This window comes from Vidua chalybeata, chromosome 3 (assembly GCF_026979565.1).
Source record: "Vidua chalybeata isolate OUT-0048 chromosome 3, bVidCha1 merged haplotype, whole genome shotgun sequence".
NCBI lineage: Eukaryota > Metazoa > Chordata > Aves > Passeriformes > Viduidae > Vidua > Vidua chalybeata.
This window is the reverse complement of record NC_071532.1, coordinates 52,895,936-52,914,296: the sequence shown is the minus strand read 5'-3', so window position 1 is coordinate 52,914,296 and position 18,361 is coordinate 52,895,936. Positions and strand designations below refer to the sequence as shown.

Below are 18,361 nucleotides of genomic sequence, written 5' to 3'. Positions count from 1 at the left end.
TTAAAGGGGACTGTGAAGAATAATTCCTCAAAGGCAAACACACACACACACAAACAAACAGAAAGAAAGAATGGGGTTTTTTTCCTGCTATTTTAAACACCTAAGTATATGATCCAGGGCAACTTTTTAAAGTAATGTGACACAACTCTCTTGGGCAGCACTGATTAAGCGACACTTTAAGTATTTCATCTCAAATGAGCACTTTTCTCTAGGGAACGAGTGAAAGATGTCAAAGACATAAACTGATTTTTGGTCTGCCGTGCACATTGGGTAGCTGTTACAAAGGCATCCATTTTCTGTTTAAAATTGAGCATGGTTAATCTATGTTCTTACATCCTCTAAAATTCCCAGATGTTGAGCTATGTGCTGTCTTGCCTTTTTTATCCTGGTCACTTAATTTCTACAGTTTCTGGGTCATTTATTTTGCTTTACCCAGTACTTTTAATCTCACCCTACATACTATAATCGAAGTTTGGGGGGGTGGGGGGGTGGGGAAAAAGCCCCATGCAAACACCAATCCCACTTTCCATACCAGACTCTTTCAAAATGCTTTGTTTAAGAAGGCACCATAAACAAACATAAAATCAATCTCCTTTCGAAATTACTGCTGGTTATAAAATAAATAAACCAGATGTGTGTGATAGAAAGACAGTACCTGCTTTTCAGTTTTTTCCATCACGTTCAAAGAAGGCAGGGACTGTGCCATTCCACCTGGCAGCGCACAGCCATGACTGACGTTCTCAACGTAAGTGTGAGACAACAATAACAGATGGTAGTTTGGGCATTTTGAACTTCGCAGTTTTGTCTACATCTTAATTCAAGTTATAATTCGTGACGTTAAAAAAATAGAATTCTGCTTGGTTTACCCGTGTATGAATAGGTTCACCTTCTCGGTGAACTCCGGGGTAAAAGCAGCACTCACCCTGCATAGACTCACCAGGGAATTGTGATGGGAACCCTGCAACACCAGAACACGTGCACTGTGCCTTTGCCCGAAAATCTTTATATCGCGGGACAGCGCGCAGAGGGAAAGCAGCCCCGAGGGGAGCTCCCTGCCAGCGAGGAGCGGCGCCGGGATCCCGGGCGGCCGCTCCCGCAGGAAGCGGGAAGGAGCGCGGCTTCCCCCCGGGCAGCAGCCGCGCCGGCCGAGGAAACAACTCCGGCGCCTCAAGGCGCTGCTGGGCCGGCCGCGCTCCCGGCGGCTCGACGGCGACCTTCGCCACCCGCGGGGGTGGGGAGCGGCACCGCCGGCCCGGGGCAAGCAGGGCCGGGAACAGCTGGGCTGGGAACAGCCGGCCGGGCCGGGGCCCACAGCGCCCCGCCGGTCTCGGCAGCGCGGCCGCCGCTCCTCCCCTCACCCGCGGGCAGGGCGGGGGGCAGCGCCCCGCAGGCGGCTCCTACCTGTGCCGGAGGAGGAGGAGCCGGAGCCGCGGAGCCAGCGGGACAAAGTTAACTCTGGAAAGTTTACCGTGGGTGGGAAGAGAAAGGCGGAGAGCAAAGGGGAAGGTCGCTCCCGCCCCGCCGGCCGCTGTCGGGGCTCCCCGAGGAGGCGGCCGCAGCGGCGGGTCCGCCCGCGGGGGCCGCTCCGCTTCCTTCTCCCTGCGCTGGGCGCCCCCGCAGCGGAGGCACTCGAAGGCCTGCTGAGGTGACCGGAGAGCGGCAGCGGGGCACGGCCGCCCTCCTGGCCCGCCTCCCCGGGAGAAGCGGCCAGGACCGGGGACGGGCGCCCGGAGAGGCTCCCGCGGGGCTGCCGGCGGCCCCCGAGCGCCGCGCCGTGCTCCCGACGACAAGGAGGCTCCTTCGCCAGCCCCTCCGGCGGGACCCCTGCGCCCTCCTCCCCGCGGCCGGCGGCTCCCATGGCTCTGAGCAAAGGGCTGCGGCTGCTCTGGAAGCAGGAGCCGGGGCCGAGCGCCCTGCTGGAGGCGCGCAGCCGCCAGGACTGCCTGTTGCTGGAGGCCGGCACCGTGGCGGCGCTCAGTAAGTGCGTGCAGGGGCGGCCGTGGGGGAGGACACCGTGGGTGTCGGTGGGTGCGCACCTCTGCCTGTGAAGGGACACTGGGGTGCAGCAGGCGATGCTCAGGAGCATTGTGGCACTTTCCTCCGTGGCATGGAGAGAGGAAGGGGAGCGCGCAGACGCACGTCCAGTGGGATGCTGGCTGCGGAGAGCGTCTCGCCTCACTTACACCCAGACCTCCAGCACGGCCCTCCAGGCTTAACCACTTGCTGGCGCGTTTGGGTGACCCCCGGTACGTGCCGTGCATGGAGGGCTGGCCAGCATCTCCTCCCGATCGGTGTCCCGTCGCTGCTCTGGGTGTCTTTAGCCTCCTCACCAGCAGCCGGGGTAGAAGAAGTAGGAGAGGCCACCCGGCTGCAGTGGGGCCTGGGCACAGGGCGCCTTTAGTGTACAAGACTTATCCCCTACGGTCTTGATTGCGGAGGAGGGCCCAGATAAAGGAACCGGGTCCGCTGCGTCTTGAGGAAGTTTCTTCTTAGCTACATCAGGTGCTAACCAGCAGTGAAGACGGCCAGCTCACAACAGAGATGTTTTGGGATGACTGATTTGAGTTTTGTCTCCCATAAAAACTCCTGGCTTCCTGTTGTGTTGCCCCTGTGGTTTGAACGGTATTTGGTTACTTGAGTGTCTGGCTCTTACTGGAGGAGTCTCGTAAATGTTCTCAGGGTTGTCTCACCTTGTGCTTTTGGTACTTGTTACACCTGAATTAATGCAATGCTGATATTGCTAATGTTGAGGCAGACACAGAAAAATGAGGTGACTGAGCATGCAAGGGGCAAAAAGCAATGTAGGAGAATGCATGCTTGTGCTGTGTTCTTAAATTGTTTTCTGCATAATACCTCTCCCTGCAATCATGCTGCTGTTCACAGCGTTGTAGGAGTCCGTGTTCAAGCAGCTCAGACTGTTGTAGTAAGATCTGTGTGTTCATTGTGATTTGCACAGTGTCAGTCACAATGCCACCTCAGGATCTGGGTCCACTGAGCTGAATCTTCCACAATGTACACTGGCAGGACATGCAGACTAAAATGCTTGATTTTTAGGTGTTGGGGACTTTAGGAATGATGAAAGCCATAAAGGTCGTCAAGGGACAGCTGATTTTCTCAAGAATAGTTGTGATAGTGGGAAAATTTTGACCAGTCATGCAAAAGATGTTATTGCCTCACTGTAGGGTTTTTGTTTGTTTTCTTTATTTAATTTTATTGGAGTTTTATGTTGTGCAATATTTTGGGGGTTCTGTTTCTTGCGAAATTCTTCAGTAATAGTGGACATAAATGTGTTACATTTTTCTAGAAGGGGGGGGTTTGTGTCAGTTTTCAGTAAAGTGGCAGTGAAAAGTCAGTTAGGAGTGAGCAGCACTTTACTCACTTTCCCTGAAACCCTAAAACCTGTTGACATTAAAACTCAATATTAATGGGATTTGGTCTGTATTTCGTTGTTCTGATAAAAATCTAAAGCAGCTCCACTTCCTAAAGCCAATATTCATGAATAAAATGGGGAGTCCAGTATTCACCTAGCCAGCCCTGAGCCACCTGTATGACCAGAGGTTGGAACGACTTGAAATCTCACTAATTAAAGGATTCATCAACATGGAGTAGTTTTTTCTCCCCCAGTGTTGCCATCCCCCATCTGAATTGCTGTGCCTGAAATGATTTAGTGGCTGGAAAGTTGCCCAGCTGAAAAGGACCTGGTGGTGCTGCTCAGCATCCATCTGAACATGATCCAGCAGTGTGCCCAGGTGAACCAAGAGGCCAGTGCCATCCGGTCTATCTCAAAATAGGGGCGTGTCCAGAGAAGGACAATGGAGCCAGTGAAGGATCTGGAGCACAAGTCCTGTGAGGAGCAAGTGAGGGAGTTGGGGTTGTTAAGCCTGGAGAAAAAGAGGTTCAGGGGAGACCTTATCACTCTTTACAGCTGCCTGAAGGGAGGATGTAGCCAGGTGAGGGTTGGCCTCTTCTCCCTGGTAACAAGTGACATGACAAGAGGACATAGCCTCAGCTTGCACCAGGTAGGTTTAAACTGGATATTAGGAGAGATTTCTTCATGGAAAGGATGGTCAGGTATACGGAAACAGGCTGCCTAGGGAAGTGATGGAACTACTATGCCTGGAAGTGATCCAAAACTGTGTGGATGTGGAAGCTGGGAAACGTGGTTTAAATGATGAACTCAGTAGTACTAGTTTAATGGTTGGGCTCAATGATCTTAGACATCTTTTCTAATCTTAAGGATTTTGTGATTCTATGATTATAGAATTTACACAGTCTCTCTTAAAACGTGTTAGAAGAATTCTGAAGTAGTGATTTGTATAGGGTAAAAAGCCTGTTTGCCATGCCTTTTGGAAGTCCAGTGTCATGTCTTGAGATAACTGCAATTGTGTCTGTGTTGGCATTCAGCCCACTCCATGGTAATAACTTTGTCATTTTATTTCATTTGATTCCTCTATTCCTTCCTGGGTTGGTTCCTGTATTGTAGGAAAAGCTAGTTTGTCCAGTGGAGCCTGTTTAGATAACTTCTGTTTATGCAGCAGAGGACCAGAAAAGGAGGGAAAACCAGTAGTAGGTATTGTGCTGATGAATTTAGAAGAATTGTGAAAAGGAAGCTTCACAGCAGGGTGGTAACAGAAACAACATTAATTCTGTTTTGTTTGACTTGCCTCTAGGTTGTTACTAACCACAGAACATGACAGTGGGAGGTTAACATAAACTTTGTATATATGTGGTTTCAGACATACTAGTCATAGGATTTTGTTGGTTTTGGCCTCTCTGTCTAGTTTTCTGTTTCTAAAATAAAGTTCTTTAAAAATGGCATACCTGTGGTGAAGAGGAGTTATGCAACTGTGCCTTATGCAGATTTCTACACTAAATAAAAGCAGATTGGTGTACCTGGAGCACTTAAGTTGTACAACAGATTATGTAGTTTTGCAGTTGCACCCTCACGTAAACAGAACCATAGAGAGGAATAATCATAGATGGACAATGAAGGCCTGAGAACAAATTTTAGTTATTGTTAATTTTTTCCCTGTAATTACCAAGTATCTCTGCCCTTGAGCAGGCATGACACCTGCACTTACGTAAAGTTTAATTGCTTCTATAATAATTTTGTACTGGAAGAAATTTAAATGTTGAATTTAACCTAGTTCAAGTGGCAGAAGGGAGTGAGAATTGTCCTAGAAGTGGTGTTACAAAAAAAGAAATCTGAAAAACCACACACTTGTACAGACATAATATCAACACAGGCATAAACCTCTGGCAAACTCCTCATTGAAATAAACACTTCCAAGTGTGTAAGCTAACAAACTTTTTCTTCTCTTGATATGTTATAAAGAGAACAATGACAATTTTAGTTGCAAATGGATTATGTTTCACAATTTCCTTACTGCATACAGAGATTTAATACCTGAAAAATAGTGGAAAAGTATTGTAAAGATCTCTAATTGCCTGAATGTCAGCAATTTATAAAATGAGAACACCTGTCCTGTAATGGAAACCTAAATGAAAAAACTTTTGGAAAAATCAAGAAATAAAAAATCATTGCAGGAAACCTAGTTGCACATCCCTAAACCCCTTAATCTGTATAGTGATGTGACATCAACAGAACAGTTTTCTGTTCTACCGTAAGTTAAATAGTATTTTTGAGGATGGGAGTTTGTTTTCCTTCTCTCATGAAGTCACTGTAGGGTGGAGGGTAAAATTCACTGTTTTGAATTGAATGACACATTTTGCTGGAGACTTTTTTTTCCCCCCCTTATCCACTGGCAATCTTAAAGCTTCAGTCATCTCCAGAAGGATGGGTGACAGCCTGAAACAATTCTTCCAGGAATTCTCTGAACTAGATCATCAATACATTCTGTGGAAGAAACCTAGAATCGTAAAGGATGAAGAAAAATTGTCATTGATTTAGAAATTTTTGCTTAATACAACAGGGACTATAGATAGAGATGCTGTTCCCAGTTTAAACACATTACAGTTTCAGTGGTTTACAGATGAAGTGGACTGCACAAGGTAGTTCTGGACTGCTGTCAAGGCGGTTGCTAAATTAAACTAAAGCTATAGTGCTGAAAATATGGTGATTTAACTTTATTATGGCAGGTAGTTTCAGTGAAAAGCTGTTGACAGGAGTGCTCTGCTATTGAATTTCAGCATAATAATATGTTTTCTCAAGGGCAGAGCCAAAGGCTGCAGAGATTTTTTTTTTTTTTTTTGCAGGTTCTTTGATTCTGCAGCTGGTTTTATAAAGGATGTTACATCACCTGTTATGTTAAATCCTAAATGACCATGGTGTCTGGAAAGTACAGAAGTTCAAAGCTGATACAGTGTGGTTTTTTTTGCAAATATGTCTGAGGTTTTTCCTGACTTTTACCCACAGATCTGGGAAGTTAGCCTTTACTAGAGACAAACTTTATATAGAGTTAAGGTGTGTGTACATGCTGTGGAGGAGCTCTGTGCCGCCTCTGCTGCTTCAGTTGCAGGTGTGTGTGTGTGTGTGTGTGTGGTTCTCCGATGCAGTGGAGTGAAATCAGGGTAAAGTCTTGCAAAACCAGGAAGTAGCAGTAATATACCTGTGCATCTTTTCCTTCTTTTGTACAGAAAGCAGTTTCTGTGCTGTAAGTACATTCACTGTTTACAACTTGCTTTGGTTTTGTATTTATGTGAACCACTGTGCCACTGAGTGGGGTTTGGAAATCAAACACCAGTATTTGTGTAAGTACTGTGAATGTATTTCTAAGCACTCTGTCCAAAACAGTGAGCCCTCCACCATGGCTCATTTCTACTCCTACACCAGAATATTCATACAGCTAGCACAAACTTTTGTGAAGTTTTCTGTAGTTTAGTGGTGTTCAAACTTTTCCATTTCTAGAAGCAGTCCACAGAGCAGAAGTCCTCTTTTCCTTGGTTATGCTGGCACTGGGCACTTGCAAGCTATGGTGTCTCAGGCTGAACATCACTGCTTTAGATTATAGGAAAAAGTTTGTGTTGCAATTCTTTCACTATTGTCAAAATGCAAACTGGGTACAGAAAAAAGGGAAGATGTGTAAGTGTAGAGTGTTGATTACAAGGCTTGTTTTCTATGATAGGAGACAAGTAGTGGTTGTGAGGGATGAATTCTTTGTAGTGGTTATGTCTGTAGTGACTGCTGCAAGTTTCTATGTAAAGATGAGTCATCTATGGCAGAAACCACATAAAGATAATGGCCAAGCTTCAGAGAATTCACTTAGGGGCTTCCCTTTTATTTTCTTGACTGCCTGCAGCAGCATGGAGTTGGCCAGTAGAAACTTGGTGGTTTCATTAATCCATTATTCTTTGATTGTGAATTAATATATTCATATAAGCACATCCAAGTATGCAAACTCACTCCAAGTATGCTCTCACTAGGAGCAGATTGTTCTCAATCTAATGTAGAAAAGCAGGGAACTGATATTTCCAAAATGCCAGTTTTCTGTTTTGTTTTCAACCAGAAATGTATCTTACTAGAAAATTGGTAAATATATTGCTTAATATTTTAAATATTTGGATTCTCTTAACTGTAACTCTGACCACAGACTTCTTCCCAACTCTGTACTGCTTGGCCTTTATGGTGTTTCTGACTCATAATGCCTGTGTAGCTTGGACTGAATGTGAACAGGAAGATTTTAGTGGTGAAAGATATTGAAAATACAACAGAGTACTTTAAATGTGTCTGCAGGTGACTGAAAACACAATTTGGAGATAATTGTCTAAACTTATATACTACCAGACATTGGACTTATTTCTAGGTAAAATGCTTATGGTAATGTATGTATGGGAGTTTTGGTATGAAATTTCTGTTTGATTATAGTTTTTCCCTGTTTCTGGGGAAAGTTCACACCTCTTTCCCCCAGATGCTAAATGATACGAATAAAGTCATCCCATGACACCAATCCTATGTTTCTTAAAGTACTTAGAAATATGCTTGAGATTACATTTTTATAGCAGTACCTACAGCAGGTGACTATTTCCAGAATCAGGCTGAAAAATCACAAGGGAGAAACAGAATCCATAATGCAGTCTCAGACTCTTTTTTTTTCCCCAGGAACTTTTACTTCATTTTTATCTTGAAGTTGCAGGTATTACTGTGTCTGTCTTTAGTGTTGGACTTGGAACTATGGTACCTTTCTCTACCCTCTTAGTCCAGTTGCTGACCTTTCTGGGGTCCATATGCTTGAGAGTTGTGCTGAATCTTGCTGAAGTCTGGGGGTTCAGCCCTAAGGAGGGGTTGAATGAAGGAAACTGCATATGTTTGACCAGTTCCTGTTAGCTGGTAAATTGAAATTGCAGGAAGTCACACTTGGTTAAGCCATATGGTATTATGTAGTTGTATGTCTTTTCATGGTGTGGGTTTTTTTCAAATTGATTTTATTGCAGCTTGATTTAATTTAATTATTGCATGCCTCTTGTTTTACAAGGGTTAAAGTGTTTTATAGAAATATTTACCTTTAACTATCTTCATCCAACAAAGTAGCACATAAATTTTTTTCTCTGTGTAGCCACACTCTTTCTGATTCTGACTTGTGTCTGAGCAGTCCTTGAATGCTCTAGGAGATGTTTTAGGTTTTAATGACAGTTATTTGAGATTTCAATAAGATTTTGAGATTTATAAATACTTCTTTTTAATAACAGGATATGAACCTAGCTCAAGCCCTCTACAATAATGTCCTTTGTGCAACACCAAGGAGTTTAACAGGGCAGTTTAACAAATTCCATCGGTATCTTTAACAAAGGGAATTTACACACACCACCCCCCCAAATGTGGTCCATCGGCACTAAGACATTCTGGCCTCTCTGCATGACCCACAGTCATAGCTGTGTCTGTTGGGCATGTTCCTTTCCTGCTCCTTCCTTCCAGGCAGCTCTGCTGGTGCTGCTGTCCTGACTGATGCTGCTGTGCAGGCACAGGTTCTGACAAGTGGCCTGCCCAGAACGGCGGCATTTCTGGACCAGGACTGCCAAAACACAGCTGTTTGGCTGCGTGTTTGGAGAAATCCTGTGCCAGGAGCTGACGGGTGTGTGATACCACTGGCTTGACCTGGGAAACTTCAGTGGGTTCCATACATGCCAGTGGCAGGTACTTCTTGCCAGTAGTGGAATGAGCTATGTGTTGCCTAATTCTACGCTGAAATAAATTCCATTCTTTTGGATTGTGCTCTTACCAGACACTTTTAACAGCCAACTTTCCAACTTGGAATTCTATTTTGAAGAGCATTGCCATGCTTTCAAAGTGACCTCTGAAATGCTTTCAGGTTGTGCCTGGCCTGCAGCTTTCTGAGCTCCTGCATCTGTCTCAGATCTGAATTTCTTGGTGTTTCCCTTGTTTTAGATTTCTTCCTAAAGCTGGAATATTTGGAGCAAGAACTTTGGTTTCGGTTTTCCCTTTTTATTTTAAAGTAGCCCAATTATTTTAATGTAGACAGCTTTTAAAGGAGGGAACAGATTTACGAAAAAATGTCAGTATATTGTTGCTGCTCTTTTCTGCTTAGTAAAGATGCCATGGAAAATGAAGCATCGTCTTTTTTAACCTGTTTTTTTCTAATACATAAGAAAGCCTTGATAGGGAGTTTTTTTTCAAAGACTGAAATGTTGTTTTAGTCTATCTAAACTGGTTTTGTGAAATTGGTTTTCTTTAAGTGCCTGGGAACTGAACTTGCAGAGTCTCAGCCCTTAAAATGTGCCATTACTGAGTATTTAAATCGTTATTGTCCAGAGATTTATGTTACCCAAGAAAAATCACTTTATCCTCTGTCTGTGTATGCTTTACTTCACTGGTGTGTGTGGTATCGACATTTTGCTAGTTTCTCCTGAATTACTCAGTATTCTAAGAAAGTAGAGTAAGTAAGTTGTGAAACTATGGTAGTAAAAACAAAATTAAGAAATAATTAAACAAGTCTTCTTTATTTGTCACAGTGCAAAAATTGAGATAAACATGTTTTAATTACTCTTGGGGATTGCCTCTGTTAAGGAATTTTGCAAGAGGAATTGTCCTTCATTTCACTTCAAAGTGTCAGCAATATATGGAATATTTATTTGTTTTCTCAATGTTTCTCACTGATCTCCTTGCCTCTTGAGATTTATGAAGAGAAGTTTCTTTCTTTCTTTTCTCTTCTATCATCCATTGCAAGCAGTTAATTTTGTCCTTTTTATGCCCAGAGGTTTCAGGTTTTAACTGCTGAAGTTAATTAGGAGCATAAGATTGCATATTATTAGCAAATCTCTGAAAGTACTATGTTGCTGTTTGTCTGTAGTTCAAGAAGTAAAAGGACATTTGAGGGTTGCAGTCTATTTTCCTCATTTGGGAGATTAACCTTGCTTCTCATTGGGAAATATATACAAAATGCAGATTTACTCATTCAGGAAGTATGCTGGTTTTATGTTAAAGTAGCCAGTGACAAGTTTGATCTGTGATCTGGCTTAATATCTAAATGTTCAGTATGTGCCCATTGAATTTGCTTGTTGCAGAAATGCACAAATATAATATGAGCATCTGACCCTTTATTTATTTAATTATGTAATTCTTACGTCACTAAAATATGTGTAATTCCTCTTGAAATCAACATCTGGTGTTGTGTCTACATCAAGTCATGTTATCTTGCATAAAAAAATTCCAGTTCTGTCTGGAATTAGACTGAGAGTCTGGAAGTATAAACTCTTTTTGTACATCAAGACATAGCAATATATTATCATCAAAATATTATGTTTTAGCTTATGGCAAGACTGATTTATTCTTGTTCATTTTACAACAGTGTAAATTTTACATGTGCTCATATATTTCTTTATTTATTCTGACACTGATGTGGCATCTGTACCATAGAATAAAATTGTTGCTAATGATCCTGTTGATTTGAAAATAAAGTGAGTGCTCTATTTTCTTCTAGGGTGGTGTGTGGAGATGCGCATTTCTGTCCCATCATGTTTTAATCTCTATGGTTTTACAACATTTTAACCCTAACTTTGCACTGTAGTCTTGTTGACTAAGAAAAAGCAACCTAGGTAGCATTGGTTCCTATGCAATAGGAGTAATAGCAGTCTGAAAATTTTATGAAGACTGGATAATGAAGTTTCCTACCTTTCTCTTTGTTTCTTAGCTCCAGAAGAAAAGGATGCAATTAAAGGACAGTATGAAAAACTCATGGATGCTTATGGCTGCTTAGGAGAGCTTCAGCTTAAATGTGGTAAGTCATCATCTGTATGACGGAGATTATAAAATGCCCCGACAATGCTAAATGGGAATAAGTGGCTAATGTTGTCTAGTTCCTTAAACTGTGAAAGCTAGTTGTACTTTGTCATGTACAGTCTGGAAAAGATCTGTTTCTTTTTCTATTTTGGGCCAAAATCGCATCACTGAATTATGGATGGATTTTTTCTTAATTTGTTTGTCTAACATTCTTAGCTGCCTGAAGACAATTGCCATTCTTCTTTCCCTACAACACTTGTCCAAGGCAAGCTATGATTTCTTAATTCTTCTCTTCTTTAAGGATCATGTTTAGACACTGATTATCATGGTCATCTGAGAGTACAGGACTGCAGATTGCCAGTTCTTGCTATAATGCCTAATTGCCCTTAATCATTCATATGGATAAGGATTTGCAGAAGAAGGCCTCTGGCTTCAATTAGTATAGTAAGGAATGTTGTCATTGCTGTAAATTTTGGTACGGTTTGGGAATCTTGATTTAGCAAAAGACTTCTTATTACGCTGCCTACAGGAATGTTAATGGAAATAACATGTTTTAAGAAGAGAACTGCGGTGATTGATTTGAACATAATAGGACCTTACACAGTGCTTAAAAATCACGGATGATTTAGATGCATAAATAAAAAAGCACAGTACGCGTTGTTCCCGGGTTGTTACAATGAGCCCTAATTTTCACTTGGAAATGACAAGACTTTTCCATATAACTTGATGCTTGGTCAAAGAGTCTACCAAAGGCAGTGGTGGTGTGAGCACTGGTGTCTTTAGGCCAGTAGATATACTTGTGACTTTTTATACCCTGCTTACCATTTTGCAGCCTGAGAAATATGACTTGAAATTGACCTGAAGAGGCAACTGCAATCTGAAGCATTTTTGTGTCATAATTTAAAGCTGTAGGTCCATCTAGTCTTTTTTAATGAATGTGGACTTTTTGTTTGTTTTGTTTCTTGTGGAGTTAATTAGACATTTCTCTGGAGATTTATATCAATTTGCTAATGTAATTTAAAGCTGAGGACTCCTAATTAGTTTTACTTGGCACTTGGGTCTGTTTTTCTTCATAGAAGTCTAATGAATCCTGTTATAGTAATAAAGGAATGTAGCTATTTAATTCAATCTCTTCAAGCTACATATAAGGTTAGTTTTTGGTGGGAAACAAATGTATCCAATTTTCTTCTTCATGTTAAAAGGTGAATGATTTCAAATGGAATGTGAAATATTCTCAATGACTTTTTATCATGTCCTTATTTTTTCTCAAACAACATATGCTTAACTTCAGTGCTCTGAAAGTGTGAGGGTTTTTCCTTTCTGAGCTTTGTCACTGTACCTCTGCCTTGTTCTAGCATTAGATTACAAGTTCTGGTACAGGACTTGCTTTGGAAGGGATTGTTAAAATTCAGTGAAAAGTCAGAGGGTCATGCTGTAATGGTAAGTGAAGGTAAGCAAACATTTTCTGCTTCTGAACATGTTTAAAAAAACAAAGATGCATGTCTGCTATCTCACTATTCAAGATGTAGCCCAAGTTTTTGTCACACTCTGGTTTAGACTTTCTATCTTACATGTGAGTTAGCTGTTGCTTATGTACAGGATTAACACTGCAAAGGAATTGTACTGGGTTTGTGTGGCAAGGTTTTGGTAGCAGGAGGGGCTACCGGTGTGGCTTCTCTGAAAAGCTGCTGGAAGCTTCCTCTGTGTCCAATGGAGCCAATGCCAGCAGGCTCCAAGACAGATGTGCTGCTGGTCAAGGCTGAACCCGTCAGCAACAGTGGTAGTGCCTCTGGGATAACAGATTTAAGAAGAGGGAAAAAAACTGCCCAGCTGAAGCTGGAGAAGGGCAGAGTTAGAATATGTGAGAGAAACAGCTCTGCAGACACCAAGGCCAGCGAGGAAGGAGGGGCAGGAGGTGCTCCAGGTGCCTGAGCTCAGATTCCCCTGCAGCCTGTGGGGCAGACCATGGGGAAGCATGGAAGCCCATGGAAGTCCATGGTGGAGCAGAGATCCACCTGTGGCCCAGGGAGGACCCCACGCCGGAGCAGGTGGATGCCTGAAGGTGGCTGTGACCCTTTGGGAGGCACACAGTGGAGCAAGGTCCTGGCAGGACCTGTGGACACATGGAGAGAGGAGCCCATGCTGGAGCAGTTTTGCTGGCCAGATTTGTGACCCTGTGGGGGATCCAGCCCGGAGCAGTTAGTTCCAGAAGGCCTGCACCCTGTGTGAGGGACCCACTCTGGAGCAGTTTGTGAAGAACTGCAGCCCATGGGATGGAGTCATGCTGGAGAAGTTCAAGGAGGACTGTCTTCCATGGGAGGGTCTCCATGCTGGAGCAGGGGAAGAGTGTGAGGAGTATTCTCACACTCACTCTTCTTCTCAGGAGGAGAAAGGGGTGGCACAATGTGTGATGAACTGATCACAGCCCCTATTTCCCATCTCCCTGTACCACTGGGGAAGAGAAAATTGGGAGTAAAGTTAAGCCTGGGGAAAAGGGAAGTGTGGAGGACGGTGTTTTGCTCATTATCCTACTCTGTTTTGATTAGTGATAAATAAAACTAATTTCCCCAAGTTAAGTCTGTTTTGCCCATAACTGCTAAATGATCTCTCCCTGCCCTTATCTTGACCCATAAGCCTTTCATTTTGTTTTTCTCCCCTGCTCAGCTGAGGAGGGGAGTAACAAAACAGCTTTGGTGGGCACCTGGCATCCAGCCAGGGTGAGTCAAACAACCACAGGAATGCAATATAACTTTTCCCTTTTTTGTATAATGTATTTTAGCAGCTGCAAACAAAGGCATAATTGGCTAGCTCTTCATTGAGCTTCAGTGATTGCACAGACTTTGTTCAGAAGTATCAGCATTTTTTCTTACTACTGGAAATATGCAGACCATAAGTATTAAATTAACTGAGAGTATTTGTGAAAATACATTCCACTGGGATATTAAGAATATATTTGTAGAGCAGAAGGGGAAACTTTTTGCCAAGACATGAAAGATGTCTCTGAACATTTTAATTAATCTGTAAATATCACTACTTATAAATCCAAATAAATCACATTGTATGCCTGCCAAAGTAGATCATGCTTTTCACAAGAAAGTAGATGAAATATGTGAAACTGACTCACAAAGTTAATGTTTCCCACCAGTAATAACATTCACTTCTATGTACTTATGTCTGTTAACATGACTCACTAAGTTCTTCTGCTTTCTTTTGTGAGATGGATGGCAGCAGAATGAATTGTACAGTGTCTCTGAGCTGTACCTCAGCCAAGATTTTGCTGCCAAAGAAGATCTAACAGTGACAAATACATCTTAAGCAAAGTGTTAAAAGAGCTGCCTTTACAGTGTTTTTTTTTCAGATACTGTGATGTCAGGAAGAGATGCATACATAAGGGGATATTTTAACACCCCTGTGTTAAAATATGATGTGGAGAGCTCATCACCACATAGGTTGTATGGTTTAATACAGCTGCTGTATTGGGGGAGGCATTTTGAATTAATGTGATTGTGTACATACTCTCACTCCTGTACATACACAGTGTATAGTTGAAAGGAAGACATTTCAAAGGCAAAAAGGACAACTGAGTACCTGTTTTCTGTTCTTTTTGCACATATCCTAAAAATGTGGTTGTGTTTAGAGGAAAGATAAAGAGGATTATCTTTGAGACTAAAATGGTAGTTTGGAAAGTCTTGGCTCTTTTCATATTTCTGCTTTAGATATCCTCAGGAATTTTCAGCTAGGTGGTTAGAATGTACTGCTCTGCTGTGTTCTGTTGCTATTTTTTAAGACAGATGAGAGGCAAAATTGGTTTTTAGTGGACTATAAAATGGAGTGGAGATGGAAAAGTATGAGGGAACATAAGGCAATGGCATGACTGTGATAGAATGGAGAAAGAGCAAAAATTGGAGAAAAATCCACTTTGGAAAGAAAAGGCAGTCTTGAGTGAAATAGTTACAGTTAAGAAGGACAAAAGAATTGAATATTGACTCCTTTTCTCTGTAGCTCAAAATAGGCAACATTGAAATCATCCCCTAAGCTGCAGGGAAAACAATTGCCTTGAGTCATGTAGACAGGTTAAATACAGAAACTGCAGCTAATTATTGTACAGTGTGACGTACCAGAACTGCATTTCCTGTTCAGCTTGGATAAAGGCTGTTGGTTTCACAACAGCATTTGAAAAAATTGATGGAAATTATTATTGTCTTGTTTCTCTGCTAAATATTCTTCATCCTGTGCCTCTCTTGTGCAACCTAATAAAAAGGCATTCAGCACACATTGCTGTGAGCAAAACATTCCTTACACTTCTTCAGAAGTATTCTTTGCAGATTGTTGTAGTGGTTCATAGCTGTAATGGGGCAAAATAATGATCTTGGTCACAATGCATGAACATTGGTACCCATTTATCTGAGATGAAAGTTTGGCCCATAAGCTTTGAAATAATTTTTTTTCTTTAGTACTGTATGTGGGTCTTGCTTTTTCATAGATGTGTTGCTGTAGAAAGCATGACCAGTAAAGAACACTTCACTTCTTACTCTGAAATGATTTCTGAGATTTCATTAAAACATTCCAGATTGCATCCCAAGGATGGGAAGGACATTTGTACAGTTCTGACCTTCAATTGCAGTTCTTACATTCCCAAATCTCTTTCCTCTATGTGTACAGTTTAGAAAGGCTAGTATGAATCAGGATTGTACATTAAACTACTTGTGTAAATTAAAGGAGAAATAAAAATATTTTTATTTTTATTTATTAAGGTAGGGTATGGTAAAGAGTCTACAGCTGATGTGGTTGGTGACTGGTACCAAGTGAAGTTGACCTGATGAGGTAACTGCAATCTGAAGGATTTTCATGTCATAATTTAGAAGTGTGGGCCCATCTAGATGTTGCTGGTAAAAAAAGGGAACACAGGGGAAGCCTTCTCTGTGTGTAGCTGTATAGCTTAGTGGTGAGTAATTTCTTACTCCTTAATGGAGACGTGACTAAAAGATGAATAGTAGAGCAGTGTTTTGGCAGCATTAGTTCTGCTGTGTGAGGTTCTAAAAGGGTGAAAGGTTGACTGGAGCATTACCTCTGTTCAGAACCCCATGGCTACATCCGTGCTGTGAATAAAATGGACAGGACACAGGCACAGAGCACTGTCAATAGGGTATTGTGATTATTCCCTGTGCCAAGAGGGCATGCGCATCAAGCAGGGATCTTCCTCCTGCAAACAGTGCAGTGATAGCCCAGAGCTGGTTCCCAGGAACACTGTCCAAATACCACCTGCAAAGAAAGTGCTGTCAGAGGATGGGGCTTGGGACCTTTTCCAAGGTACAGAGTCAGAGAGATTTGTGTTAAGCTGGGGCTGTGATGTTATAGGGTTTCTGCATTGTCTGTTTTGCAGTAAATCCTGAGTGATTTAAGCAAATAAGAGAAGTTAGAGCTGGTCTGAAGACCGCCTCAGCTCACAGAGCAGTATGAGAGGACCAAGTAGCAAAGCAGGATAGCTTTATCATACCTTAAATCTCTCTTTTCATTTTTTTTTCTCCAGTTTCTGAGCTGTAAGTGTGAGCTCCTTTGTCAGCCTGTCTCTGTTCAAAGGTATCATGAAAAGTGCATGGTGGCTGCTCTGTAATTTGGAGTACTGTAGAGAGATTATTCTGTGTATATAGAACTGTAGAATGGCCCGAGTCAGAGGACAACTTTATAGACCATCTACTTCCACTGCCCCTATCATGGGCAGGGACACCTACCTCTAGACCAGGTTGCTGAAAAGCCCCTTTCAACCTGGCCTGGAACACTTCCCAGGGGTGAGGCACCCACAACTTCCCTGGAAAAACCTGTTCCACTGTTTCACTACTCTCATTGTAAAAGATATCTTCCTTATATTCAATGTAAATTTGCCCTCTTTCAGTGGAAAACTTGCCACTTTTCCTATCACTACAAGCCCTTGTGAAAAGTCTCTCTGCATCTTTCATTATAGGCCCCCCTTCAAATATTGAAAGTCTGTAATAAGGTTTTCCCCAAGCCTTCTTTTCTCCAGGCTGAACAACCCTGACTCTTTCCTGTGGAATTACTGCCCAGTGGCAGAAAAGTATCACAGCTTTAGAAAACCAATCTCCTTATACTTCAGGGACAATGCAATACCTTCTCAGATGTGATTACTTTTTTTGAGCTTTTTAGCTAGTGATTTAAGGGAGTAGAGATGCTGGACCTTGGAATGTGTAGATGAGTATCCCATTTCGGGGTGAGTGGTTGAGTGGAGGAGGTAGTAAAAAGAGTTTATAGTCTCTGGTAAGCAAGAGCAAGTTTCTAGGTAAGGCAAATATTCCTACTCAATGCTTTCTTGAACTAGAGGATCATTCTGTTTAGATCCAGTAATTTTCCACTGGTTACAAGCTCCTCAAAGGACAGAACCACAGGTAACAAGCCCTGTATTATTAAGTTTCTGTTCTCTTTGGCTATTTTAATGTTGACTTTCTCATTTGATCTCTTCTGAACCATCTAGGAAAGCTTAAGGTCACCGAAGGCAAGGAAAGTACTTGTACTCTTTGTCTCAGCATCGCTCCCAGGCAGCTCTCCAAGTCCTTCACTATTGTTTTTTTGTGGCTAACAAAGCTGACTGATATTAAGGCATGCTAATTGTGTTTCTATATATTGCTTCCAAAGTCTCGTGAGTGAAGTTTACTTTGAGCTGATCAGTTTTGCATGGTTTCAGCTAAGTCACAGAAGCTTTTAGCTATCCTGTGAGACAGCTAACTCCTCCTAACCCTTTCTGGAGGCTGCAAGGCAGTATTCGGTCAGTTATGAACTCTCGTGATAACTGATGTGTCTCCTACTCTTTATGATTACACAAAGTCATGTGCAAAGGAGGAATAAACTGTCAGTACTTCTAGCCCTCTGCTGTGATATCACAAGCACAGAGAACATACTTCTTGAAAGCACTCAAGAAGGAGAACACAGCACAGCGTTGTTACAGAAAGAAATGTGATGAACAGAGCTTTTTAGTAAATACCACCTACACTGGCCTTTATACAAAACTGGAATCAGCAGAACAGAATGAATAAGATCTAATCTCCCACCTTGTCCTGCCATTCCAGTCCCGTGTGCCTACACAAATATTCTGGCCCTGCTGAAAACCACCCCTAAATCTCCCTTCTGTAGCCAGCCTGTAATTTGAAAGCGAGG

The 18,361-nt window shown here is 42.3% G+C and overlaps 1 protein-coding gene across 3 annotated transcripts in view; it reads left to right on the top strand.

The window, feature by feature from the left end:
• Positions 1-1,601: 1,601 nt before the first annotated feature.
• Positions 1,602-18,361, top strand: part of SYNJ2 (synaptojanin 2) — a 65,630-nt gene continuing 48,870 nt past the window's right edge. Inside the window, exons 1-2 of one of the 3 annotated variants that reach the window (XM_053937822.1) lie at positions 1,602-1,977; positions 11,106-11,192. In XM_053937822.1, coding sequence (XP_053793797.1) covers positions 1,857-1,977; positions 11,106-11,192 — 208 coding nt within the window. In that variant the 5' untranslated portion in view covers positions 1,602-1,856. Of the gene's footprint in view, positions 1,978-11,105; positions 11,193-18,361 lie in introns of those variants that run through there. The other 2 variants (XM_053937821.1, XM_053937823.1) reach the window with 2 other exon arrangements.